Source organism: Nothoprocta perdicaria, unplaced genomic scaffold, assembly GCF_003342845.1.
Source record: "Nothoprocta perdicaria isolate Ctin4 unplaced genomic scaffold, notPer1 scaffold_4, whole genome shotgun sequence".
In the NCBI taxonomy this organism is placed as follows: domain Eukaryota; kingdom Metazoa; phylum Chordata; class Aves; order Tinamiformes; family Tinamidae; genus Nothoprocta; species Nothoprocta perdicaria.
The window spans coordinates 918677-945535 of NW_020455643.1; the positions used below are offsets into that span (position 1 = coordinate 918677).

General features: G+C 37.7%; 1 protein-coding gene across 4 annotated transcripts in view; it reads left to right on the forward strand.

Annotated features, from left to right (window-relative positions):
- MME (membrane metalloendopeptidase) overlaps window positions 1-26859 on the forward strand; it is a 43661-nt gene that overhangs the window by 3089 nt on the left and 13713 nt on the right. Inside the window, exons 1-16 of one of the 4 annotated variants that reach the window (XM_026045327.1) lie at window positions 684-701; window positions 2652-2821; window positions 4321-4356; window positions 10845-11006; window positions 11816-11896; window positions 12582-12677; window positions 12782-12900; window positions 13828-13893; window positions 17173-17307; window positions 18604-18705; window positions 21558-21694; window positions 21802-21895; window positions 22582-22710; window positions 24130-24228; window positions 25195-25275; window positions 25852-25955. In XM_026045327.1, the coding sequence (XP_025901112.1) occupies window positions 2662-2821; window positions 4321-4356; window positions 10845-11006; window positions 11816-11896; window positions 12582-12677; window positions 12782-12900; window positions 13828-13893; window positions 17173-17307; window positions 18604-18705; window positions 21558-21694; window positions 21802-21895; window positions 22582-22710; window positions 24130-24228; window positions 25195-25275; window positions 25852-25955 (1601 nt within the window). In that variant the 5' untranslated portion in view covers window positions 684-701; window positions 2652-2661. Of the gene's footprint in view, window positions 1-683; window positions 702-1084; window positions 1137-2056; window positions 2071-2651; window positions 2822-4320; window positions 4357-10844; window positions 11007-11815; window positions 11897-12581; window positions 12678-12781; window positions 12901-13827; window positions 13894-17172; window positions 17308-18603; window positions 18706-21557; window positions 21695-21801; window positions 21896-22581; window positions 22711-24129; window positions 24229-25194; window positions 25276-25851; window positions 25956-26859 lie in introns of those variants that run through there. The other 3 variants (XM_026045326.1, XM_026045328.1, XM_026045325.1) reach the window with 3 other exon arrangements.

Sequence of the window (26859 nt, forward strand, 5' to 3'; positions counted from 1 at the left end):
AACCGGGGCGCGGAGCGGGGCCGCGGGCTGCTCCGCCGCCTGCCCCGCGCTCGGCGGGCAGCGCGCGGCCCGCACCGCGCTTGCCACAGCGGGGCCGAGCCGCGGCACTTGTGAGCCGCTAACCCCGCGCAGCGCGTCCTGCCCGGCTGAGAGCAGTCCTGGCGCAGCTCATCCGCCTGCAGTATATACATAGGGGTGTTCTCATGTATGCTGATTTTGTGATGTGCTGCGTTTTTCTGTACAAGCTGGGCTCAGACCTAGGTAAGCTCAGACCTAGGTAAGCCATAAGTCAGCTTTTAAAACACACATCCCAAAAGGAAAAGCTAGGCATTAATTAACTCACTGTACTGCCTAGGCTGGGATAAGTGGAAAACATTACTGCTGTCCGTTGTATCTAAGCTTGGGTAGGCAGCTGGTAGAAGAGATCAAAGGACCACTAAGACAAAGAGAAGAAAGCCATAATGCATTGGTTTTTATCTGCTTAAATTATTCTTACATTTTTGCTGGACTTGCAATTAGCCCATAAAGAAGCTTTTACTGGGTGTTCTCTAATGCAGACACAATAGGCTCTCCAAATACCTGGAGGTAAAAACTAGTCAGTGGGATGCCTTTAAATATGAGCAACACTCCTGCAGAAACAGAAAGATTGGCTCACTTGGAGAAACTCAGTTGACTGAGAGAAGCATATTTGCACATGAAAGGTACAGTATTTCTTGCTGCTCTAATAAACTATTTTCAGTGCATTAAGGACATTTGCAGAGTCAGAACACAAGCATCACTTTTTAAATTAGGCTTCAGGTTTTGCAAGATTCTGGTCAGCAGTTAGTCAGTGTGAAGACATTTTTTGCTTTATTACATTATTGCCTTGTGACTGAAAGTACGAAGGCTGCACTGGTTAATTTGCTTTTATATTATCTCTGATTTTCTAGTTCACGGTTAATGCAGGGCCAGTCTCCAAATAGCTCTTGCTTTCGTCTGTGGTATTTCAACTCTCACCACTTTGCTGACTGGACCAAAAACTTACACTTAAGAACAAAACAGTGGCTTATCAGGAGAGGCGTCATGTTCCCTATGGGCTTGCAGAGATAGTGGCTGAGCTTGCAAGATTCCAGCCTACAGAGCCTCTATGATCCCAGGTACCTGTTGCTTAACACATCTTGATGTCCCGAGGGTAGTGACAAAAGGGAGAGGAGACACTGAAAAGGCAATGTTCTCTCATTCATGTAGATATATAGCATCACTTGGAAAGGATCAGAGATCCATTGAGCCAGGTACTGTACAAATTCAGGGAATACAAAATCTATCTTCACATGGAACTGATTTATTTAATAGCTCATAGAGGTGTTCATTAATAAACATGCACACTTTAGTTATATTTTTTTTTCAATGGAGGAGCTAGAATGTAATGTGGACATTAAAGATGCAAAAGCTTTACTGAAACTAAGAAATGGAAATCAGGTATAAATAGCAGGTGCAGAGGAAAAGTAAGGACTGGATATCTGAAAGACCACAGGAACTTGAAAAGCCCAAGGTAAGCACAACCTAGCAATGTACAGCTTAAAACAGCTGAAGTTCAAGTGGTGGGAGCTGCATGTACCAGCTGAAAAGGGTCCCTTTCTTACTACTGCTATTCCTACTTACATGAAATGGGAAATAAAGGGTGTGATGAGTATAGGAGGACTCAAGTGCCCTGACCAAGCCCTGTACCCTGTGAGCGAGTCCAGGCGAGATAGGTGTTTCTATCATTCGTTCCAGTGGAACACTCTTATTCTTCCCTGTAGAATGGAGAGGGGAAACTCCATTGATGTGAGAGCAGTGAGCTGGAACTGTCGAGATTTTCCATTTGTGGTGCTGTGTGTAGAAACTAGAATCTTTATCAGCAGAGGAAACGCTAAGTCCTAAACAAGTGAGAGTGTTCAAGGACAGAAGAGGAATTTTAGAACAGCAGTACTGCAAAAAGTAGCCAAAATAATCTTTAGAGAATGGTGGAAATGCTACCTCAAAATATACTATTGCATATACATTCAGTGAGCAGGAATGAGTCTTTTCTCATTCCCACCAGTTCTGCATGTGCGTATTGTGCTTACTTCTAAATTACGGTGATCTTACCTCAAATAGAGCGGACCTGGTCACACTTCTTTTAAAATTAGCATAGAGACTCGTTATCTTTGTTGTGAATCTGACAGGATTTGAGCAGAGCCTATTTTTTATCTCCTAAGACAGTGACAGCTTTCAAGCCATAGTCAAGAATTGCTTACATGATTTTTAAAAATGACAGCAAAGCACAATGACATGTTTTGACCTTTGCCATTTGATCAGCAATTGTGAGATAAAGTTAATTTTTATTCAAGCAGTAAAACTTGTCTTTTGCTTGCCTGTGTACCCTTGTAACACTGTAAGAGATTAAATTAAATGGTTAAGTGTTAAAAACAAGTGTTGGTTTCTTGACCTGCCTTTTGTATTTGGTGATCTCTTCATGTGAAGGAAGCGTCCTTAAGGGGTATGTATCTGTCTGTTTTTAATTTCATGACTGACATTCTTCTAAGCATTACAAGGTAACAAACTTTGTTTGTAAGCCTCAAAACTCGCACAGGAAATCTCTTTGTTATTGTGTAGTTGAGTCCTCAGTGAATTTTCCTTTTCCTTTTCAGACTCTAGGTTATGGGCAAGTCAGAAAGCCAGATGGATATAACTGAAATGAATACTCCAAAACCAAAGAAAAAACTGCGGTGGAGTGCCCTGGAAATAGGGCTAGCTGTTGTCGTGGTTCTGCTGACTATTGTAGCTATCACCATGATAGTTCTGTATGCAACGTATGACGGTGGGTAAATTTGAACCTGAATAAATAAATGCATTTGAATCTGAAAGTATCTTAAGAATTACACAAATATGCTTTAACAAAAATCCATTTGTTTGATGAAAAGATAATTATTTGCAGTATCTTAAAAGTTTTTTTTAAAAAAGACAGTATTATGCGTGGCATATATGGCTGTATGTAACTATATACATATATATTATGGTATATATATAGCTACTTTGAGCTAATAAAAAGTGTGAAATTATCTGAAAATTACCTGATAATAAATTGCTGTACCTTATTTATTTTATAAAATTAGATGATAATAAGCTGCTCCATCAAAATCGCATTTCATATGTCTATAAATATATATTACTAGACAGTATGACACAGCTATCTGAAATGTAAAACTGCATGCACACTTATTGCTGGAGATTGACAGAAGACTACTTTTTCCCAAATGGGATTCTATAAATTCTTTTTTTTTTCATGAAAGGTTGCAGTAAACAAAGTATCTTGTTTTTTCTGACTTACCAATACTTCTGTTTGCAATTAGAGCTTCAGCAAGCAAAGCTATACCACACCCTTCTGAAGACAGACAAACTGCCATATGTCCTTCATATTCCTATCTATATCAGAAAATCCTGTTTTTTCCTATCCCTTTTCAGGATAATGAGGTAAAGACTCTTAGAGCATGTAGTCTTACTAATGGATTTTCTGATTCAGGAACCATACCGAAATGCCTGAAACTAATTAGTTTCAGGCAGAAATACTTCGGTAATATTTGCCAAATGCAATACAGGGAAGCTGATAATTTACATTTTGGATCAAACTAGACTGTTTACATTGGGAATGAAATGCTTCACTTCATTTTAAAGCCCTTAATATATTTATTTAAGCTTTCTATTGTGGTCTAGTTCAATTATGGAATGGGAAAATGCCATTATGAAATGAAAAGTTTAAAATGTTGTATTCTTAAATTCTCAAAACATTTTCATGTTCCTGAACCCTGTATTTTGTTTAGAAGACTTCCAAGTGAACATCTCAGAATTATATAATTCCTCCGAAATCTTCATTGTAGTAAGTTTATAAATTCAGACTGAATTTACTTCAGTATACATGAATGTTTTTTCTTCATATTTCTTATTTTTCATAAAAATAATATTTTGCTGAGCTCTAAGTCAGACGATAAATATTCTCCTTCAATGACTACTAAAACTCCACATGATGGTAGTCACCCAGCACTGAAGGAGCCTAAAATGATAAAGATGAGGGTGGTTTTAGAGTCCATAAACATACACTTATGAACATAGAATCATAGAATGCCGAAGGTTGGAAGGGACCTCAGAGGTCATCGAGTCCAACCCCCCTGCTCACGCAGGGTCATAAATACTTTTTTTTCTTTCTTTGCATTCAGTGGAATTCTGATTGTGTCAGACTATAAAATTTAATGCAGTGAATGTAGTGCATTTATTACATTGACTTTCAGTAGAAATTAAGAGTAGAAATTTGTCTCTTTTTAGATGGGATCTGCAAGACATCAGACTGTATAAAATCAGGTAAGAACAAAAATCTGTGCCTTCTAAATGGATATACTTTTTAAAATATTTATTACCACCATGTAAAGCTAACTGAAAAGAAATAGGGCAAATAAAGATGTGAGATATGCTAACTGAAACAATTTTCTTAACATACTTCTACAAATGTAAAATCTTGCAGCATGATGTTATCAGTTCTAGCAAAGTCATCAGGGTTAGGCAAGTTAATAGGGCAGATGTGCCAAGCAAGGCCACTAGCTGCAGAAAATGGTTTAATTCAATTAGAAGTTGACTCTTCCTCCTCTGAGTCAGAATTCAAGTGGAGCCATGGCATGATGCTGAGCGGCTCCCTCACCGGGGAAGGTAAGGCATAAAGGGAAAGTCTTGCTCACTGATAGCCATTAAAGGTGCCTTGCTGCTGTATTTATGCAGTATTAATGTCCATGAAAAGAAATCCAGATTTCACAGTCTGCCAAGCTAACTTAATACTTAAATAATAATTGCGTAAAAATTTTCTTGTTTATATCCTAGTCTCCACTGTACTAGAAAGCAACTAAAATGACACAAGGAAATGCAAAACTGCATATTACACATTCCTTTCCCTTCACTTGCAGTTCTCATGTTTTCTGTTTTCATCTCTGAAACAATTAATTCTGGTCTCCTTTTTTTTTTTGCCTAATCTACTTGGAAATTTCCCCATTCTTTTTACAACGCTTCCTATTGGAATCATTGACTAGATGTACCCCAGTGCAGCCCGTTGTCTCAGTAACTGGACGTTGCTATGTCCATAATCCAGCATCTCTTGGGAGTTCCTAGAGGTGGCAATCACTGTGTCTTAGTGCTTACGTAATGACTATGGCTTATGCTGCCACTGGAAAGCTCATACTGTGGTTTGAAAAGTGATCAGATTAGATCCCTAATTTGATTACAACTTTCTCAATCTACAAGGTGCCCATTTCAATTTAATACTTTACAACTTTTTACAAACTCTCAATCAATAGTTCTGAAAACCTGTTTAAAAGAAGCTTAGCTAGACTCTCCAGGTAATGATTAATGAACTGAAAAAAGAAGAATGGTAAATGATTTGGAGGAATAATGCATAAGGTAAACTGAAAACTAGTAAGATGTGAACAAATTAGGTTGAACCGTTTCATTCTTTCATGTTTCCATTCAAAGGTTAAACAGCATGCAAAGATTTAAGAGGATGAGTGAAAATATTGATTGCTGGATTGTCAATGCAGCAGTAAACTTGTGAAAGGATTGCAGTAAGGACATTGATGGTGAAAAATAACAAATTAACAAAGATGTGTAACAGGAGAGAGAACATTTTCTAAAAAAGGAATATAAATTGCCTCAGTTCAGCAGAGATAGTGACAAAACACAAAATGAGAAAAAAGGATAGCTAGACTAAAACTTTCTGAAATTGGAAAGACACTGTTGTTTTAATACCATAGTCTGTTTTCATTTTTTATGAAATCCATCTATATTTTATCCACACATTTATTATCTGCCTTGTATTCCATGAATTATCTTGTCTGAACTTTGAAAGATTACATCTTACAGAGAGGGTGATAGCTCTGTCTCAAAACATGTAAAATGAAAGCCCAGCACTGTAAATGTGTTTTGTGGAAGTGTTTCGTAGTGACAGGAAAGTGAGACAACTGACCTAACAGCTAACTAACCTAACTGACCTACAGCTTTCTGTAATCCATGCTCTATTGTCCCTGTAAAGGAGATGTAATAACCTGACCCACTGCAGCCAGTAGACCTATTCTTGTGAGCAAATATTTCTACATAGGCAAGAACTGCACATTCTTGTTTGGAACAAATAAAATTTCCGACAGGGAAAAAGATAGCTTTTGCATTTTCCTGGGTGTTAGTCTTTAGTGTTTGCATACCACACTACAAACATTTTGGTAAGTTTGTCTGATTGGCTTGTCTGATTAGCTTGTTAGTTTGACTGATTAGGCTTTGCCTAATTAACTTTTTGCTATTGGATTATACCTCAAAACAGATGCAAAAGCAATATTGTCAAATTGGAACACCTGCTTCTGACTAGTATAATCTGTACAGTTAGTATGCATTTCTCCTTAGCAGAGGTCAGCTGCCAGAAGCAGCAAAAAGTCTGTGTGGCCTCTCAGCCTGCTGTAGCACTAATGTGTTTGTTTTACTGCAACAAAGGAGGCAGTTACAATCAGGGAGCAACCCCAGGAAGCTCAGATGTGCCAGCTGTTACAGAACTAATTCAGTTCCATGTGCTGCATCTGACTGCAAATGTTTCAGAACAGATAGCTCTAAGCAAAGTTGAGAATTGATCGATCAGTGTGAATTTCAAATTGCTAAAATATTTGTGAACTGAGTCAGAAATTCCTTGCCATACCATATTAAAATGGATTTAAGATAGAAATTGCTATGACAGTGCAGGGCTTCCTCCACACTTACATGGCCACTAAGCAAAATGTGATTGTTAGATTCTGTTAAATGAGAGACAACTGTCAGTAAGACTTATCACCTAAAGCACTTGTTTGGTTAGGTGGTCACTGGTGTGAGAGAGTTCTTGGCTCCAGAAACAGCCTTGCAGATCAGGGGTCCAGGATGGTTAGCCATCATCTGCTCCAGCCGTTCTGTGCACAAATAATTTTGCAATATAGTTCTATGAATTTGTCAGAGTGACATAATTTAATAAAAAATGAGCTTTAGTATTAAAAAAAAAAAGTTCTTAAACCTAAGAAATAACCTGTATTTTTGGTGCTAAACAGTATTCTTGGCTATAATGAGTCCAAAAGTTTAATATTGCTTCAAAGCAAGATTTTGTAACAGTTCCATGTTTATATTGGAACTTTTCTTCAGATAACATAGGATATAATATAGGCAAAATTATATAGCTAGAAAGCTAGAAATCTCAAGTCTGGAAATATATTGAGGTCTTTCAAGAAATATAATCAGTAGTAGACATTACGTGAAATGGCAATGCCTTAAACCAAACATGAACAATAGAACAGGTTTGCAATGAATTTCAGAAATTTGCAATAGCCGGGAGGCACTGAGAATATTAAAGATACTGAGAGTTTGTTTTGTAGTACAGTTAAGAGAGGAGCATTTAGGAAATGACCAGTCAAAAAGATAGTTAGAATGTGATTGGGTATACATAAGGTAACTGCATGAAAATGTTACCAGTGTTTGTGAAATCTGTGCTGCAATATAGGAAGACATTATGTCATTTGTACATTTAGGCATTTTTGGAATACACTGACACACTTTAAATTTTTTTAAACCTGGATAGGACAAGCTGATGGGATTAGGGAATTTCATAACAATTTCCGCTAGGTAAGCACATTTTTTTTCCTCATATACTCTCCCCAGGTCACTGGTTGTTGTATCAGCTTAATTACTTTATTCATAAGCTATTAAAAGCAACAGCTGGGAGTTATGATTACTACAATAAAATTAATCATTAGAAGTAATTGTAACAAGGCTCTGCATTCTTCAGTAGTAGCTAGAAAACTGAATAAACAATCGAGAAAAGGAACTAACATCCAAACTTGTTCATCAAACAATAAAGAGGACTAATGAAAATCATACCATGCATTGTCTGCGTTTGTATAGGTATGTATCACCTTGAGATTATAATTAAAATAACAATATATTCATCAATCCTACACTGATTATTTCCAGAACCAAAATATTTCACTGTGAACAGCCATGAACTGTATAGCATGAAGATTCTTTGAGCACAGGTATCAGCTCATTAATAAATTAGAGCATGTTCAGGATTCTGCACAGCTTGTCTGTGCCTGTTGACTTCAAAGGGGTTATTCATGTGCTTGACACCAAGCTGTGAGCTCCAGGGCCTGGCTGATAACAAAATCACATTTCACTGATTTTTAATATGCCCATGCAATCAGCCAGGTAATGGCTGGCTGTCCCAAGAGAAAACTTGTAGTCCACATGTGCAAATTACACTCTTGAGGAGAATACCAAATATATGTGTTCTGCAGACCCAAATAAAAGACTACAGTTTCCATAACTGAGCTCTCATATGTTCACAGTACTTAAAGTTTTAGTTAATATTTGAATAGCATATATTCTAATTAATATTGGCTAATCTGGGCTTTAAAATGGAAAGGTTATGATAATTATGTTCGTATCATGGTAGTAAGCAAGAAAAGTTTCACAGATACTGACTACAAATAAAGCAATCTAATTACAAGGTTAAAGCCAAGTTTGATGATACATAGGTTGTTAATAATTTGCCAGATGCACACGTGATGTGGATTTTTTCCTATTTTCCTGTAAAAGTGACAGTAGGTAAAAAACATCTTTTCATGGCATTGGAAGATTCTTCCGTGCTCTCCTTGCCTGCTGACGAGGCTGGCACACCACGTTGAGCAGGACAGCGGGCTGTTAGTGTCGTTGTTGGACCGACACGTGCCAAAATAATCCGAGGGCAGCGCTGCCCTTCCAGTGAGGCCCCAGCCTAGCAGAGGGACTCGTAGGTACACACCTAAACCCAAGCGCTTGATATAATTACCAAACCACCTGTATTACAGCAAACAGCTGGAGCTAGGACAGGAGTAAAATGAGGTGAAAGCTTTAATTTCCCTTAAATGAAATGGAACAAACTAGACAAGATCAAGATAGCAGAGTTTACAGAATCACAGAATGCTTGGGGTTGGGAAGCAGCTCTGGAGATACCTAGTCCAACTGCCCAGCTCAGGCAGGGTCACCTAGAACAGGTTGTTCAGGGCTGTGTCAACCTGTGTCAGCACTTGAGTGAAAAAAAAATAGTAGAGCAAAAACAGAGTGGAAAAAAAAAAAAAAAAAAGGAGGGGAAAAAAAAATGTCTTTCTTACTTTTAATTTTTTTTTTTTTTTTTATTTTTTTTTCTGTTTGTGCTCGTTGCCTCTTGTCTGAGTGTACAGGCAGCAAGCAAACCCCTTGCTCTAACAGGCGTGAGCGTAGGGCTGTGTGCTTAGGTTTCTCAAGAACTGCTAAAAAACAAGTGACATACTTGGTGAAAACATGATTGAATTCCACAGTTTCTGGCTTTTGGCATGAACCTGTATCCTCCCAAATTGAAGTCAGTCTGCCATTTACTTCAGAAAGAAGAGAATCAGGTGCTAGACGTTGTACCTATTTCCATGGTATTTTTTTATGATGTTTGTTAGGCAGTCCAAATTTGAAAATGTGTTATGTTCATGTTTTTTCCATCTTCCAAGCATTGGAACATTGTAAAATGATCAGATGTTGGCCTCAAATAAAACTTTCCTAAGCAAACAAAAGATTCCAAGAAAAACAGAAAATAAAAAGCAAGTAAACATAAATACCATAGCCTGCCTACACCTCTCGTTTCCACCAGCGCAGCAGGCATGGAAAATATTGAAAGTAGTGGGGAAGTAACTATAAATATTTGACTCACCCATGTGGGAGGAATGAACACTTGTAATCACAAGTCTCACCATTTGCTAAAAATAATGTTTGAAAAGGGGGAAGGATGCTCAGTGTTCTGGGAAATTCAGACATATCACTCGCTTTTGCTTGGCTCTTGGCATCTCGCCCTTTCTTGACAGACTTAGTGCTAGCTTGCTAGTGAAGAAAAACTAAGAAGAAATAGCGGTTTAAGAATACCAAAAGAAAAAAAAAAAAAGAAAAAGAAAAGAAAAAGAAAAAGGTCAGAAGGTTTAGTAACAGCAACTGGGAAACTGTCATCAAGAAAAGGTTTCGGTTGAGAATCCTATGACAGGATTAGTCAATGACTAGGAGGTCTCCGACCAGTCACTGTAATAGAGTCATTAGGGATTCCAAGAGGCAGTGCCATTCTAGGAGAAAATGTGGAGTAGATCCAGAAAAAGGGATGTATAAGACTTAGTAACTGCTGTAAGTATTAGTGAGAGGATACAAATGGTGTGCAATTAAAATGAGTCAGGAAAACGTAGGAAAGCCTTCTGACATTCCTTTTCGTTCCTTCTGATCTGGGCCCTAGGAGTGTTTCACAATGTATTTCACAACATATTTCACAAAGTGAAATAGGCTGGATAAGAGGTACATCCATGGAAAATACAACATATGCAAAGAATAATACAGCCTTTTCATTGTTTGTTGCTATTTTTTTCTCCTTTGATGACTGCAGCATGTGACATTACCCTGTGCTCTTTTATTGAGTCTGTTGTAAGAAGGTGTGGTGAGGACTTTACATGTGCAAACGCTTAAATATCCCACTTTCCAGGAGTTTCTAATAGTTACATTTTACTTAAAAACCTAGTTAGCTAGTTGCATTACAGTCAGTTTACCCATCAGTAAACACAAGGCAACAGAAGAATATAAAAGTTGCTGCAAGTAAAATAATTTTATTTTGTTTACTGAGAAGTATTTTGCTCAGCCTAGAATTTCAAAGTAGACTTAAAAGTATTCTGAGGTAAAGGAAGTATATTTATTTCTTGCCTGCTCTGAGAAAAATGTATTTATTTCTTTTAAAGATTCTTCATATATTGATTTGTTTCGTATTACAGCAGCTCGAATTATTGAGAACATGGACACCACTGCAGAGCCTTGTAAAGATTTTTACCAATATGCCTGTGGAGGATGGCTAAAGAGGAATGTCATTCCAGAAACCAGCTCCCGTTATAGTAACTTTGACATTTTAAGAGATGAACTAGAAGTTGTTTTAAAAGGTCAGTGGGGTTTACGTTTGTGGACTATATAAAGTTTCTTCTTTGGCTTACATGTAATCCTTACTAGATGTGATATCTAGCAAAGCTCAAAGTATTACTGAATACAGCTTCCTTATGTTCTGTTCAGGCTAAATTCACCACAAACTGTTTTCTTGGAGAATGCTTTGGAAGGTATGCCCTTGCTAGGCTCTTTCTGATGCCTCATCTTCATGTGCTCACCTGCATACTGTAACAGCTGAAATCCACATTACCCTCACAAACTAACACTAGCAGCCACGCTAGGTGAAGGAGAGAGAGATCTGCCCATGTTCAAGGCAGCTGAAATGCTGGAAGTTGCTCTGTCTCCTCTATGTCTTGTATATCTCTACCCCATCAGCTACATGACATAGGGCAGACATGCAATTTTCTATCTAAGCACATTGTAGACTTACAAATATTAATTTTTCTACAAAATATATTAAAGTCAAATTATCAATACTTACATTTTCCGATAAAAATAACATGAAAGATGTTCCTGAGTTTATATTCATGAAGCCATCTTGAAGTCATTCTCACCAGAGTGGACACCTTTGCTCTTTATGAACACCTTTGCTCTGTATAGCTTCTGGTTTTCCTGGTTTACAGTTCAGGGATGTCAATGTGTTCCTTAGAATTCAGTTTCTGTGGAGCAGATAAGTTGGAAAGGGCTGCATGTGAGGGAGGGGAGCACTGATCCTCCTTTGGTCCTTAGGTTGGTATCCTGTCTGGTTTTCCCAATATCTTCCCAATATAGACAGATATTAGAATATATTTTTGTCTGTGTGTTTCAGATGTTCTGGACAAACCAAACAGTAATGATATAACGGCAGTGCAGAAGGCAAAAACTCTATACAGATCGTGTATAAATGAAAGTAAGTTCCTCCTAAATTCACTGTATATGGGATATGCAAATACCGTATGAAGATTCACATCCTCCACTGCCAGCAGTATGTATATCCTCCCAGTTTCTGTGTCAATTCCAGTAAGACAGAGAAGAAATTCTTACCCTCTGTCTTGAAAACTAAAATATACCAGTTTTAAAAAGTTAAATGTCAGTCAGTACTTAATTTGGTATTTAGGTAAAATTATATTACTTTGATTATCTTTTGTAGAAATCATGAGGAAGGAGTTAGAAAACAGCTGGAATACCAAGCTCCTGGAAAGACAATGACACAGGGTTAATTTATTCCAACTATTTGAGCCAGATGCTGCCATTAGAAAGAGGGGCAGTAAAACAGTTGGCAGTGCTGTCTAAATCACTTATTTTTATAGTTTCCATTAAGTAGTTAGTACTTCTCAAAGCAGTTATTTCAAGCTTTCTGCTGAGTCAAAATACAGTAATTCTTCAATGTTATTGTCCCAAGGATTTGTACAGTTTGCAGTTATTACTGAAACAGATTTTAAAAACTAGGTGTTAAAGTTTAATCATGCAAGGAGCATGATCCTACTGTGATGATAGTGAAAATAGATTTCTCAGCTTTAGTATTTTGAACTCATTATAAAAATATTGTTTGTGTTTTTTAAAATGTCCTGGTAACTCTTATTCTTTTCCAAAAGCTGCCATTGATAGCAGAGGTGGAACGCCTTTAATCAGTTTACTATCAGATGTATCTGACTGGCCTGTAGCAACAGATAACTGGGACACTTCCTATGGTAAGTTAACTTGCATTTATTTGTTTTTCAGTTAAAATTTCTAGATTACTGTGTTTTCATTGTTTACCAAAAATAGAGATTGAGTACATCTTTCATTCATCTAGGTGTCACATGGACAGCTGAGACAGCTATTGCACAGCTGAATGCTGTATATGGGAAAAAGGTCCTTATTAATTTTTTTGTTGGCACAGATGATAAAAATTCCACGGCACATATCATTCATGTAAGTCTCCCTGGGTGACATAGCCTTGTTGCTCCTAAAAGTGCAGCAAAATAACTAGAATCACAAATACGAATGGTAACCAGAAGGAGAATCAGTGAGTTTCACTAGTTGGCCACTAGTAAATGAGTTTGTGAATCTCTGTAGTCCTTAAACTTAATTACGAGTTTTGCAGCATACTGTCCACCCTCAGGATAACCGTCTTTATTCCTGGCACTCGTATGTTGTTGTTCTCAATAAGGTTAGAAGAAGAGAGACATACAGACACGATATATGTGTTCACTGGACAGGAAATGGACATGATCTACTTAGATGTGCAGGAAAGGAAATAAATGTGAAGGTGATTCTCATACACCAGGAAGAAAGCTCTATTACAGATAAGGGCTATAGTCCGAATGGCCAAGAGCCCCCAAAGAAAGGTTTTTTTCAAGGTGTTCAAATGCCAAGTTGCTAATGGGAGTGGTAGTCAACCGGCACAGGTATGTAAGTGTCTGAGGACATTTGTGTAAGGAGCATGTCTAGAATGCCCTGTCTGATGGAGAACATGATGGAGAATCCAAAGAAGACAGTATCTCTCAGGCAGGTGGTAGATAGATCCTTCACTGCTTTGCATGTTCTGAGTAGCAAAGATTCAATAACTGCCTTCTTTGTAGACTGTTTTGTGTTCTGTACATCCAGTATTTTAGCATGGTGTTACACAGCATACATGGTTTAGCAACAAAAGACTGAAAAGAAATAAATATAAGGAGAGTGAAAAGAATTAAAGGAGAGCAAGAGGATGGAAGAAAAATTCCCCTTTGGCCAGCCAGCTGTGAGCAAAAGATAACCTTGCAAGAGTGAAGCATCACTGACCCACAGTTGATAAAAGAATAGTACAATGCCAGGCCATTTGACGTCTAAGCATATTTTAATTCTTATTTGAATTTATAGATCGATCAACCTGGGCTTGGCCTCCCTTCTCGTGACTACTATGAATGCACTGGTGCATACAAAGAGGTAAGATGGAGCTGACAGATCACTAGCTACATTTTACAGGCTTTTATCTGTATTTTCAAGGCAGGCAACTTCCTCTGGAGATAGTATATGCAAAGATGTCACTCAGAGGATTAGTCCTTCCCCAAAGAGACTCTAATACTGCCATTGGGAAAAAATTGCTGGGAGAATTGGGGGAAATGGGAATAGGGACGTTAGTAAGAATGACAAACATTGAAACAAGATCTATAGGTGAGAAGAAAATGTGTCACAGACAGGAGACAGAAGCTGTAGCAGGCGTAAGTGTTCAAAAAGGCGAGAGATTAGGAACTGAAAAAGAAGAGGATACAGAGGGATGAGATTATGGACAAGCAGAAATAAATGAGCAAAGAATGGAAGCAGAGTGCACCAAGCGTCCTGAAAACAAGGCATTCTAATATCGTGCCATGGATTTCAGAGACTTTGATCTTCCTGGCTGCGCTGGGAGCCAGCTGTTCTGTCCAGGCTCCCGTTACTAATATGTACCAGTTGTCTCTGCGCTGGATGCCTCACTGTGCGTCACGGATCCCAACCTGTTTCCGTTCCCTCCTCATCCCTCTGCTTCCCTTTCCCCTTCCATTCCCCTTCATAGTCTCTTGCAATCACTGAATATAGATATGGAAGAAAAGGAGTGGCTTTTCAACAGAATTCCTGTAAGATTCTGTGGGTCAGACAAGGAAAAACTGCTTGAAAAGCCAAAGAGGACTTTTTAAGTTGTTTGGAGATGAAGAGGACACAATTTAGCTTTGTGAGACAGCTTCAGCCAGACTTCTCAGCTGAATCAGGCAGTAGCTTGTTACTGTCAAAGGCAAAAATATTTATTAAAGTAGATAGATTATGGTGCTAATGGATCACTGCTGTTTTGTCACTAGAAGGATGCCATTTCTCAACTGTGATCTGTGTTGCATCAATTGTAGGTGGTGAGGATGTCAGTGGTGTCCAGGCACCATGCATTTATTGCTGCTCTGATACCGTATGTATCACCAGAGAGAACTGACAACTACATTTTATTTACTTGCTAGAGATAACTTATGAAGCAGGAAGACACAATCCGATCATCCTGGGAAATGCATAGTCTTAAAAAGGAAAAAATGCAAAGAGAACCATTCAGAACCAAAGATCACCCTTCTCTGCATGATAGGTCTGAAAAGATCACAGTCCTCTAAAGTCAGTTTTTAAATTGCAAGAGTTAAAGTATATGATGGCATATAAAGCACTTCAGATACCTGTAATCTCATATGCATTTCTTTATGTTATGCATTATTCATACGTATTTTCATTGATCTTTTAGCACTGAAATGGTGTAGCCCTCCTTGCTGGTCATGGATACGCTTTAAGTCCTTGAGTATATGTACGTGTTAAAGTCAGGTGGTAGCTGAAACTATCCTCACTTAGCCAGTTTACTACCTTGTAATCAGATGCAGAAGTGATAAAAAATGCATACAGAATATACTGGTTTTGTAGCTCTTCGGCTGACATGCTAACAGTTAATGCTATAATTAAACTCATTAAATTTTATTCTAGATCATATGCTAGCAACAACAGTCATTTACAGATTAACTGTTCATTGATTTATTATTATATATTAGAACAGCCTGTAGGAGTCTGCTCATGTATTATGGTTCCCTCCACTCCTGCTACAATCTCTATCACACAAAAAGTATCATGCTCCCATCTTCTAACCTACCAGAAAGTACATTATACTGCTTTCTACTGCTGGAAAGTAGAGAAGAAAGTATTTTAAAAACCAAAGGTTTGTCACTGGAAGGCACATTCATGCAATTCTTACAAGCATGAATACTTGGAGAAAGAGCCATTCCTCCCTTCAGCCCTTGCACTCCGATAGCAGCCTTTCTTGGCTCTGTTTCCTGCTGTGTCATTCTACTCTTTGAGCTGCGTGTAGCAAACAAGATAGCTGCCTCCTGTACTTCAATCTCTGCCTTTGTCAGGACTTCTCACCACAAAGCTGCAAATGGAATCTGTGGAAAAAAGAGGTTTTTAAAAATCATTTTCACTTGTAAGTAATATCCTGTGTGAGTTCATGCAGGAGTTGTTCTGACATTTAAGTTCCAATTAAAATATGCAAAATTATTTATAGAGTCCGTCTATAAAGTCGGAATAGTCAGAGTTACATCTGAATGTCAGAATGACATCCATAAGTCAGAATTAACTGGCTTTAATGCCCATGTAATGGTGTTCACATTAGGCCAAATAAGATCATTGACAGTACGTGAGGATCTCTGTTGACTTACTGGTTTTCAGTCATGTCTGTCTATTGAGTGCTTAAAAAAATGTTTACTGATTTGAATGCTTCAAATGGTATTTGCAGTCCTGGTAGGCACTCTCTTTTGTGGCTCCTTGTAGTGGTGATCAGGGGGTCCCTAGCCTTTTCTCTCTAATAAAATAGCCTGTGTGGATTCAAAACAGCCGTGAGCGCTGTCCTTGGAGGAGCCGGGTGATACATGCATCCTTTCATCATTAATTCTTTTGCTGTAATTGTTTCAGTAGATTAAGCTATTTTGCATAAAATCTAATAGGCGTATTTATTTGCATTTAAAAGGCAAAATACTGCAAACCATTTCTGTTGGAGATAGACTGTGGGTTATCCAAGGCATTGCAAGAATATTAACTTCTTTATATTGAGGGATCTGTGACACAGCAAGAGATCTCTCGATACTTTACAGTGTGACATTTAAAAGAACACACTTCTATACTCCTATCCTTGATAAATTCAGATATATTCAATGTAATATATACAATCCTACCTACGGTATATTTAGATATGCTAAGACGCGACCAGGCAAAATGATTGGCAAGTGTGCCGGGGCAGTAGAGGAGCTGCACGGCTTCTGGGAGTGAATTTTCCCACAATTCCATCAGCGTTTCTCCTGGTTTTATGTTTCTGGGAACACTGCTCTTTGGAAGCAGTATTTTTGGAAGTTACAATTAAATTGAGCTAGCAAAACATGGGTGGTATTTAAATATGGATGTCCAAATGTCTCATTTTAAATAATGAAAACAGTGCAGTGGTTGACAAGAGTTTAGCTTTGAGCAGTACTATAAAACATACAGTCATTTTCCACAGGAGAATTTTCAAAGTTAATTTTCTTTTTTGACAAAACTGTTTCAGGATAAATTGCTAGAAATCTAAGAAGGGGGTGAAGAATAGCAGTGCACAAAAAGGACTATGGAATCTTGAAGTAATCAAGGTCCACCCTACTTTGAAGAGTTTTATCCTTAAGTTATGTATGTTCTTTCTTGCAGGCATGTTCTGCCTATGTGGATTTCATGATTGCTGTAGCTAAACTAATTCTCCAAGAAAGAAATATTCCTATTAATGAGAGCAAAGTTTCTGAAGAAATGAAAAGAGTTATGGACCTGGAGAAAGAGATTGCCAACGTAAGAAAAGCATTTTAATCCTTTAATTAACTGACTTTCTTCTCAGTACCTAAGAAAGCTACTTGTAAACTGATTTAAGTTACTTGCTAATATTATTTTGTGGGGCCAGTCTGGATCAAAAATGTGTGAAGCCTGGTGCACCTAAAAGGGACCCATGTAACAATAGATGTCTCCACACGAACACGGGAAAATATTTGTTAGCTGTCTTCCAAGCAGCAAAATGCGTTATCCTGACCTGTGCACTCTGGTCATTTTAGTGGAAAAAGGAGAGCAAGAGAGAGACAAACTTGGTTCTGTGCACTCAGCTTTGGAATATGTTCTGGAAGACACTTTAAGGGCCTCTTTTCTCTTTGTCCTTTCCTCCACTTCCACAGCTTTGGTCACCAGAACAGGAGATTCCCAACCCTTGGCCTGCCATACAGCACAAAGTAATCTTTGTCCCACACGAGCCATTCCACACTGCTGGTTGTTCCAAGTGCATTTTTAATCAAACACTGTTCTCCAGGAAAGTATGCCTTGGAGAAATAGCTAGCATTTAAAAATGCAGAGAAAAACAAATAGAAATTCAAACATTTAAACATTTCACGAGTACCTGCCTGGGGTTAAATATCACTCTAAAACAAGTCATATAAAAATATTTTAGCTTCAATTATTTTTTAAGTTACACTGTCAGTAATATGGCATGCGTTTGGTAGAGGGAGACTTTTCCCCATTTATACGAGTTAGAGCCATTTGATTCTAATGAGCATCTTTACATTTTTCTGACAAATAAAATATACCTGTAGACCTAAATTTAAAAAAAAAAAGTAAATAAAAAAGGAAGAAAAAAGGAAAATAAAGAGAAAAAAAAAATGTAATGCACAATGGATTAGAAAGCAGAGTAGAAATGAGGGAGTGAAAGAGAAGTCTGTGTTTAAAAATGATAGAGGAAAAAAGACAGAATGAGAGTAGAGATTTTGCGTTTCCCTGCACAGATGGAATGGATGAAATCTGCTATTCTTGCTCTTGAAAAGTCAGTTGGAGGATCCTGCCAGGCAGGGCAGGCAGGATTGCTATTGATGCTTTAACACAAAACAGATCCATAAGTTCTGTATTATTATCAGAAATTTAGTTCATTTAACCTGTCTTTTTATTTGCTTGTCTATAAAATGCTGTCCAGGTACATGAGCAAGAAACTTCACAGTTACGTGAACATCACCTACTAATGTACCCAGCTAGAAATATTTCTTTTTACTTTGACTTACCAAAATTGTTGTGTACTGCCTGAATGTACATAGTAATTTCCTATTTTGGTAGGCAACAACAAAAGCTGAAGATAGAAATGATCCAATTCTGCTGTACAATAAAATGACACTGGCACAACTCCAAAGCAACTTCTCAGTGGAAATTAATCATAAGGTGAGTGATCAGTAATCTGATATTTTAAGGTGATGAGATTAAACTATGGGATCTGACAAATGGGTATATTTTTAAGACTTTTTTTTCTTATATTAGAAAATAAACAAGATTCCCAAAGCAAACAGTGTATTTTACCTGAATACTGTGCTTCTGTACCATTTGTCCTCACTCCTAGGCAAATCTTGCCTCTCTGCTTCAATATAAAGAGATATAAAAGGAGAAAGGAAAAAACGAATTGTGAGTTTGACCTTCCATAGTGGTAGGTCAGGAGACCCAGTGGGCCCAGGATGAAGTTGAGACTCCAGCCAGCGATTTATTCAAGTATGTTATAGTGTAACAGTGTAGGGCCTCTCTGTTTACCAGAACTGCAGATTTAGAACAAAGTCCTGTTTTTCCGGCATTCCACGTGCAGGACAGGCGCCCTCAGCAAGCAGAGGCGGCCCATGAAACAAGAAAATTCTCCCTTCCCTCCCACTTGCTGTTTCAGCTCTTCATTTGCTCCGACACTAAGACATGTGCTGTTTGCAGACTATAATCTTTAATTCATGGTACCATAAAGTTCAGCTAAAAAATATCCAGGGATTTGATAACATGGGTGTGCCTCCTCAGTAACAGATCACGTCTTGCCAGCCATGGGTTTTTTTATCATAAACAAGTTCAGTGTCTTGCACACAAGCAGGTGAACTTGTCACCTGGCAGACACCATGCTCAGACTGGCTAGAGTGCATTACTGAGTTTGCTAACTTTTGAGGCCAGTAAGCTACTATGAAGTATTACTATCCTTACCAAAGTTTCCTTATTACTGCCATTTTATTGATATCAAATTCTTAACCTTAAACTTTTTGAAAGCTCCATTCTGCCTAGTTTACACAGTTCCTCATTTTATGATGTACCTTCTCCCATAGATCCTACTTGGGTAATTATCATTACAATCATAATATCATAATGCACTTAGAATGCCAGAAAAGAACTAGTTCAACTGGTTCAAACTTAAAAAATGATATTGCCCTGGTTATTTTTAGTTCCTGGAGTACTGCAAATCAGCAATGATCATCTGCTCTAAATTTATCCAAAAATTGCTTAAAAGACACATTGTGGGAGTTGGTAGTGTTGTTGTAATGGTTCTAAGGATAGAACAGCCATTGTTCCTAAACCTAGCTAGAAGATTGCCGCTTCTCTTTCAAACCTGAGGGTTGTGTTCCCGAGAGCTTTGCTGCTGTCCCCAGCTCCAAAGGTTTGTCTGATGGAAGGTGTTACCTCTCCTAGCAAAGCTTTCTTCTCAAAAGATTCACACTTGAAAAATATCAATATTTTTCAAGCTAACAAGCATAACACAAAGTTTTAAAATTAACATTTTTTTTCCTTCAAAGTAAAACTGAAGTGAAAATATGACCCTCCTTTCTTAAATGTGACACCTTCCTTTTCTTAGAGGGAGTACCTTCCTGAGCGGGCACAATGCTGAGCGCTTCTAGAGTTTCGACACGATCTCTGTTCGTTTTCAGCTTCTGCTCTAAATCATTTTCCCAGGCACCCTGTGGCCCCAGATTAGGAAACTGTGGGCCAATGTGAGGTATTAAAAGCAGTGTGTTGTGTGCTGCGAGCCAGCCCAAACAGGGCCGTTCACTTCCGAACCGAGTGGAGAAGCTGCGGGAGGAGTATCTAGCACCGCAGGGTCAGCACTCGGAGCTGAGGCATCTGTCCCAGCCAGTGCCATGCAGAGCACGGTAAATAACATTTAAAACTTGCGCAAATGCTTAGATTGCCACCAGCTGCAGGTACTAACTTCTTGGATAGGAGGTTGCTATTAATATTAATTTGGTGCTTTGGGTTGTATGATGGAGGAACAGACGTGTGGCTGTCTCAGTCCAGCCATTTTCCCATTTCTGGCACAGCTGCATGAGTCAAACTCTAGTGCTGTCCCGGCTAATAGTGACCACATCCTACACTTCCTAAGAAAATAGAAGCAAGAGAATGATTCTGTGTTCTCCTGTCAGTCCTTTTAACCATTTATTCTCCGAGACACACAGTGTTAACCAAAGAATTGTCACAGGGAATTGCTACTCTTAACTGGTTTAAAATTTCAAATTGAGATTGGCCTGTATTAAATACACCTTGCTAGCATATACTAGTATATTAGCATAAAGAAACCAGTGGTTTGGGAACAAAGGAAAAAATAAAGGGAAAACTATTAGCCTGAGATTTGTCTGCCACGGTGCACTGCACACTGAGTTACTGTCAAATAAGGGTTTTCCAGTGTTTGCAATATGGCGTGCAGAAGAAGTCTCATTATAGACAGCAGATTTAGTGTAGGTCTTTTAAAGCCTAGTGAAATGAATCCCTTTATGCACTTCCATCGACTTCAGAGCAGTTCCTGACCATGTGCTTCAGAATGGATCCTCGTGCACAGCGAGAATGTCTTGCTGCCTTGTAGCCACAGAACCGTAGTGTAATGGAAATCAGGCTATTAGTCACGCTTTGATTTCAAAGTTCTTAGCAAAAAAGGCAAATGAACTTTTGCTTAAAATAACATTTCTGCTCTTCCAGGCTAAAGGAAAGGATTATAACATGTTTAATTGCTTTACTTTGAAAAAAAAAGCAATGTCTGGACCCTTTTTGCTAAACATCTTTGTTTTCATAGGATTTTAGAGCAAGGAAGGCTAAGTTACCCAAGAGCAATTATTATTATGATAACACCATTTACAAGTACTGTGTTATTATTATGATAACACCATTTACAAGTACTGTTAGGAAAACTAAAGACATGGCATTTGTTTCATTCAGACTTACTCAAACTGGAGAAAAAGTGGCTGAAGTCTATTTATGATTAACAGTAATGCATATTGCCTTTCCAGGTATTCAACTGGTCCAAATTCATAAATACTATAATGTCAACTGTACAAATCTATGTTGAGAATACGGAACAAGTGGTTGTTTATGACCCAGAATACCTTTTCAGGTTGAAGTCTATTCTTAATAAATATACTCCCAGGTAGGTATCTTAGGTATTCCTTTTGGTTGCATTTTATTTCCAATATACTCAAAAACCTTAAAGCATTGCCAGCGTTTTCTTTCTCTCTCTCCCTTTTTTTTTAACAGAGAAATTCAAAACTACCTGATATGGCGATTCGTAATGGATCTTGTAAACAGTCTAAGCCGAAACTACAAGGATACAAGGAATGATTTTCGCAAGGTGCAGAAATTCATCTCTCTTTTTAAATTATAAAGATGACCTTTATTAACAAAAGATAAATGTTTTATATAGCTTTACTATATTTACTAGGATTTCAGTGTTCCCCTGGAGCAGGATAAGCTTCTGTTATATTCCTTGCAAACCATTATCTCGTTCTCTCTGCACTGTCACTGATTTACAAGTTATCACGACAAAATCCATGCACACCTTGTATTAACATCACATAGTTCAAACAAGCTTCTGTCCCATCTATGATGCTTTCTGCAAGCTACCAGATGTGTGAGGCTCTGGTAGAAGAAGCTGTACAGCTAAGGAATACATGGGTAGAACTGCTGGGTGGGTGGAAAACATGATCTTACACCTTAAGCAGAAATTCACCGCGTAATCACAATGGTCCTGTCGGAGGCAGGACTGCAGTTCAGATCCCCACAACAGTGAGAGTTGAGTTCAGTGCATTTCTCTTTAACTTCTTTCATTCTTGAGTTTTAGAGTAATTTTCTTCTCTCTACCTTTCTGACCTTTATTGGATGAGTCTACCTAATTTCCATAAATCCTAAGTGAATTAAATGCATTTATTTAAGGTCAGCTAGGCCACTCTGAAACATGTATATGTCAGGCACCATCATTCTCCTTCACCTTTTGCTGACCCCGATGTCACTGTTCTATCTAACGTTTATATTTCACAGGCACTTTATGGCACAACATCAGAAACTGCTGTTTGGCGTCGTTGTGCAAACTACGTCAATGGCAACATGGAGAATGCAGTGGGACGGTTATACGTAGAAGAAGCCTTTGCTGGAGAGAGTAAACATGTGGTAAAGCTTTCAACACGCTTAACCTGTCTGCCATTCAAGTGGCTAAGACTGGACAAAGATTTAGTAGAGATTAGTTTCCTATTAAAGTGTAGAAACCCAATCTCATCTCATTCTAATGTCAACACACATGTCTAATTATAGAGGAAAGTCTGTCTTGGAAATGGTTATAAGCTCTCCCACTTGACATTGCTGGAAGCTGTTCATTACTACTTGACTCCAATGCAAAGAGATCAATTAAAAAACCCAACCACTCTCTAAAGACACATTCTTTTCAGAAATTCCTCAGCACAAGAAAATCATTCTATTGTATAGAATGTATGTTGTGGAGTATATTGTAACGGAATTATCATCTAAGTGAGGATTCAACACAATGAGAACCAGTATTACAAAAAGCAAATTGTTATATTCAGGCTTTTTGAAGCTTATTTGAGAATCAGATTAGAAACTGCTTTTTAACAATATGTCAGTAAACATGAGTGTCAGCAATCTACAATGTTGGCATTGGATGTTTTGCATAGACAGGCAATTAGCAAATGGTACTATGAACAGATGTCACTTAAGATTAGAAGAAACCACTAAACATACTGTGGAAGGTTTCTTAAAGCTGGCAAGATAAAAAGATAGGACAGTAAATTTGATTGCCTTTATTTAAAGGAACACAAGATATTTTATATCACTGTAATATTGTAATGTGTAATGATATTTTTCAAAAAGTTGTTTTATAAGGCATATTTTTCAGATAAAACATTTAATTTAAATATTTGAAATTATACCTTACTAATTCTAATGTTGTCTTCAAACACTCTTTACAGTTTAACTGTCATTTCTGAGATCTGACTGGTCATGAATTCCATATCCATTCTCTAGGATTATTGGTCTTATGGAACAGTCTGTCAGAATTGTTCGTTCCTACTAGAACAAACACACTCATGGCTTGTTCTTCGAACCCCACAACACGTCCTGCTGACAGGGGGCACAGGGACAGTCGGAATGTGGTTATTTTTGTTTGACTTAAGTCACAGAAAAGAATTGTTTCTAACCTGAAGTTAAACCTCAGTTGCTTCCTATCACTCTTTTGCAATCCAAGCTTAAAATACACCATCTTTTTGTTGCTGACATATATTCTGTAATTTGATCAGATGCCTAGGAGTGGATGGGTAGCTGACAGTTTTTGTACCCAGTGTAGAGCTGCTCTCATTTGCACTGCCTTACTGGCTCATGCCCATGGCCTGTCCTCCCACAGAGCAGGCAAAAGCTCTGCTTACCTCCACGGCCAGACCTTGCGTGTGGCCTGTCAACAGCAGGCTCTCAAGCTGCTCTGCTGCAAGGAAAACATAGCTGCAGTATACAAAGCATGTCTTTGGAAAAAGAACTGTAGTATTTTATGTGCATTTGTAACATACTGCTGGTTTTTCCAAGGTTCAAGAAATGATTGCCGATATACGTGAGGTTTTTATAAAAACGTTAGATGAACTTACCTGGATGGATGTAGAAACCAAAAAGAGAGCAGAACAAAAAGTAAGTGAAATCTTTGATTTGAAATACTATGTGTTTCTATAAGAATCAGTATTTCGATTGTTAAGTCTTCCTGGAAAAAAAAAGAGCAGTCATGTTTTTCACTGCATTTATTGTGATCTAAGTTTCACACTTAAAAACACATATATCCATTTGTGTGTGTTTATGTAAGTACCTGCAGCTTACAGACTTCTTGTATCAGAAATTAATTACATGGGAAATGGCTTGTATGAGGATAAGCAAACAAAACAGGATAAAATCAGATTGAAACTGTCTGAAATGGAAGTATCAGAAGCTTATATACACTCCAGAGGTTCCTTATATTATCCAGTTATCTTTTGGTGGGAATAGCCTAAATCAGAGAACTACTTGTATAAATAATATTATTTATCCACTAACTATATTAAGACATATTTATATGAAAATATCAGAAAGAATTACCATAGAATTATTTACTATTTGCTTTTTAAAATTTTACTTTTATTGCTATGAATCAAAATGAACATTTAGCTATTAAAAAAAAAGTAAAGTTGGGTTAAAAAAACCTCATTTAAGATAAAAAATATCTGAAAATTCGGAGACATATGAATGTGCTCGTTTACTCCTATATAAATGTGTAAGCTAGTTAAGAAATTTGGATACAGATGCAAACTGAGATTCTGGAGATTTGAGAATGCACTTTCCCATGAATTTTGATTTTATTTTAAATGCTATGAGATATATCAAATAGTTCAGGAGATCGACTGTTTGTTTAAAAAAGGCTTTTTCTACAGTCTTCCATTGTTGCAAAGTGAAACACTAAACTTTATAGTGCTTTCGGTGAATAAAGAAATGTTAATAAAAGCTATGCATGGCTAAAGTCCTGGCTTCTCTGCAGTTTCTTCCATATTGCATTCATTATGTAATATATAATCAATTTTAAAATATGGCTGGATTTGTTACAGAGATCAAATTATTTTTTTTTCTTAGGCAACAGCAATTAGAGAGAGGATTGGTTATCCAGATGAGATCATGACTGATAACAACAAGCTGAACAGTGAATACCAGGAGGTGAGTAACCACAACAGGCGGCATGATCAGAAATGGGGTCTTAAGATAAAAACTGTCATTCTGCCTTCACACCCATGCAGAGTCACGTGCCTCTGTCCAATGTAAGCCAATCTTGTGCTCATTTGAAGAGATGTAAATAAAAGTGTATTAAAACTCATTCTAGTACAGCTGATCTAATATAGATAGAAGATGATTCATATTTGATAATATTTCATGGAAACATAGTTTCTAGTAGAAGTGGACAAAAATAAAACGTAGCAAATTGTGTCCAGTTCAGTACTTCTAAATCAGCACAGACTGATTTAACGCTGGTTAAGTGGATATAAGTACACATAATTTAGTTAATGTGCTTGGTTCTTTTGTGGATTGGAAGCGTCCCCTGATGTGATGTGACAAATTATATAATTTAAACTCAATGATGTTCCATAGCACTGTAAACCAAGTTCTAATCGTGGACCAAAAAATACTCTTAAAACTGCATTGCTTAGATCAGCATGCTCAATAATAAATTTTGCTCTTTCCTCTGCAGCAAAACAGTAACACTGCTACTAAATCTTCTCTTCTCTTTCTTTTCAGTTGAACTACAAAGAAGACGAATACTTTGAAAACATTATTCAAAACCTGGTATTTAGCCAGAAGAAAAGGTTGAAAAAGCTTAGAGAAAAGGTGGACAAAGAGGAGTAAGTATTTAAAAATACTGCATATAACTTTTGACCCAGTTTCCACAATAAGAGCTAGTTGTCTGGGGGGGTAAGAAGTGAAGATTTCATGACCTTTTGCACTTTCTCTTCCTTGAAGAGGGAAGGTAGGAGGGAATTGCTCTTTTCTCCAAGGCTGGATCTACGTTAGCAAGCATTGCAACAAAATAGGAGCAGCTGTTTAGAGACAAACAGTTGGTGCCAAAGACTCAGTATCCAAATTTTCCATGTTTCTGGGGACAAGGCAGAAGGTTGAGCAATCTGGAGTAGCTCTGGTCTGGTTCCCAGCAGTTGGAGTGTCCTTTTTCTGGACAGTGGAAAAAAAAACATCTACAACTGTTCACAGTCCTTCCAGGGTGCCATCTTGCACCTTCAGGCTTTCACCTTTCAGAAGGTGAAATATATTTTACATCTTTGGAATGCCCAGTATGAAATCCTCCAAAACCACATTGCTCAAGTAATTCAGCTAGAAATAAAAATCTCTAAGAACAGAGAAAAAAATACTAGAACAATGCCTGAAGTATCCATACATGTGCCCTTGTGACTCTCGTCCTTTAATCAGTTGAGCAGATCAGGATGTACAGTGACTGGAGGATCTTCCTCTCATTTTTTTATAGACTCCCTGTGCTTTCAGCGGGCTTCTTAAATTGATCAAATATGAAGACCTAAAAGTGATGGTCACTGGTGTCTGCTTTATTGAACAAGTGGCTTGTAGCTAACATCTTTTCACAGCCATAGACGTTATTTTTGATAAACAGTTTAATCTATTGATTTTGCAGTTCTGGACTTACAGATCATTAAATTAAAACTTTGCTGCACCTAACAGCCACTTCATTTCTGTTCTGTTTTAACCCAAAGCTTGGAGCTGGATTTGCTAAGCTGCTTC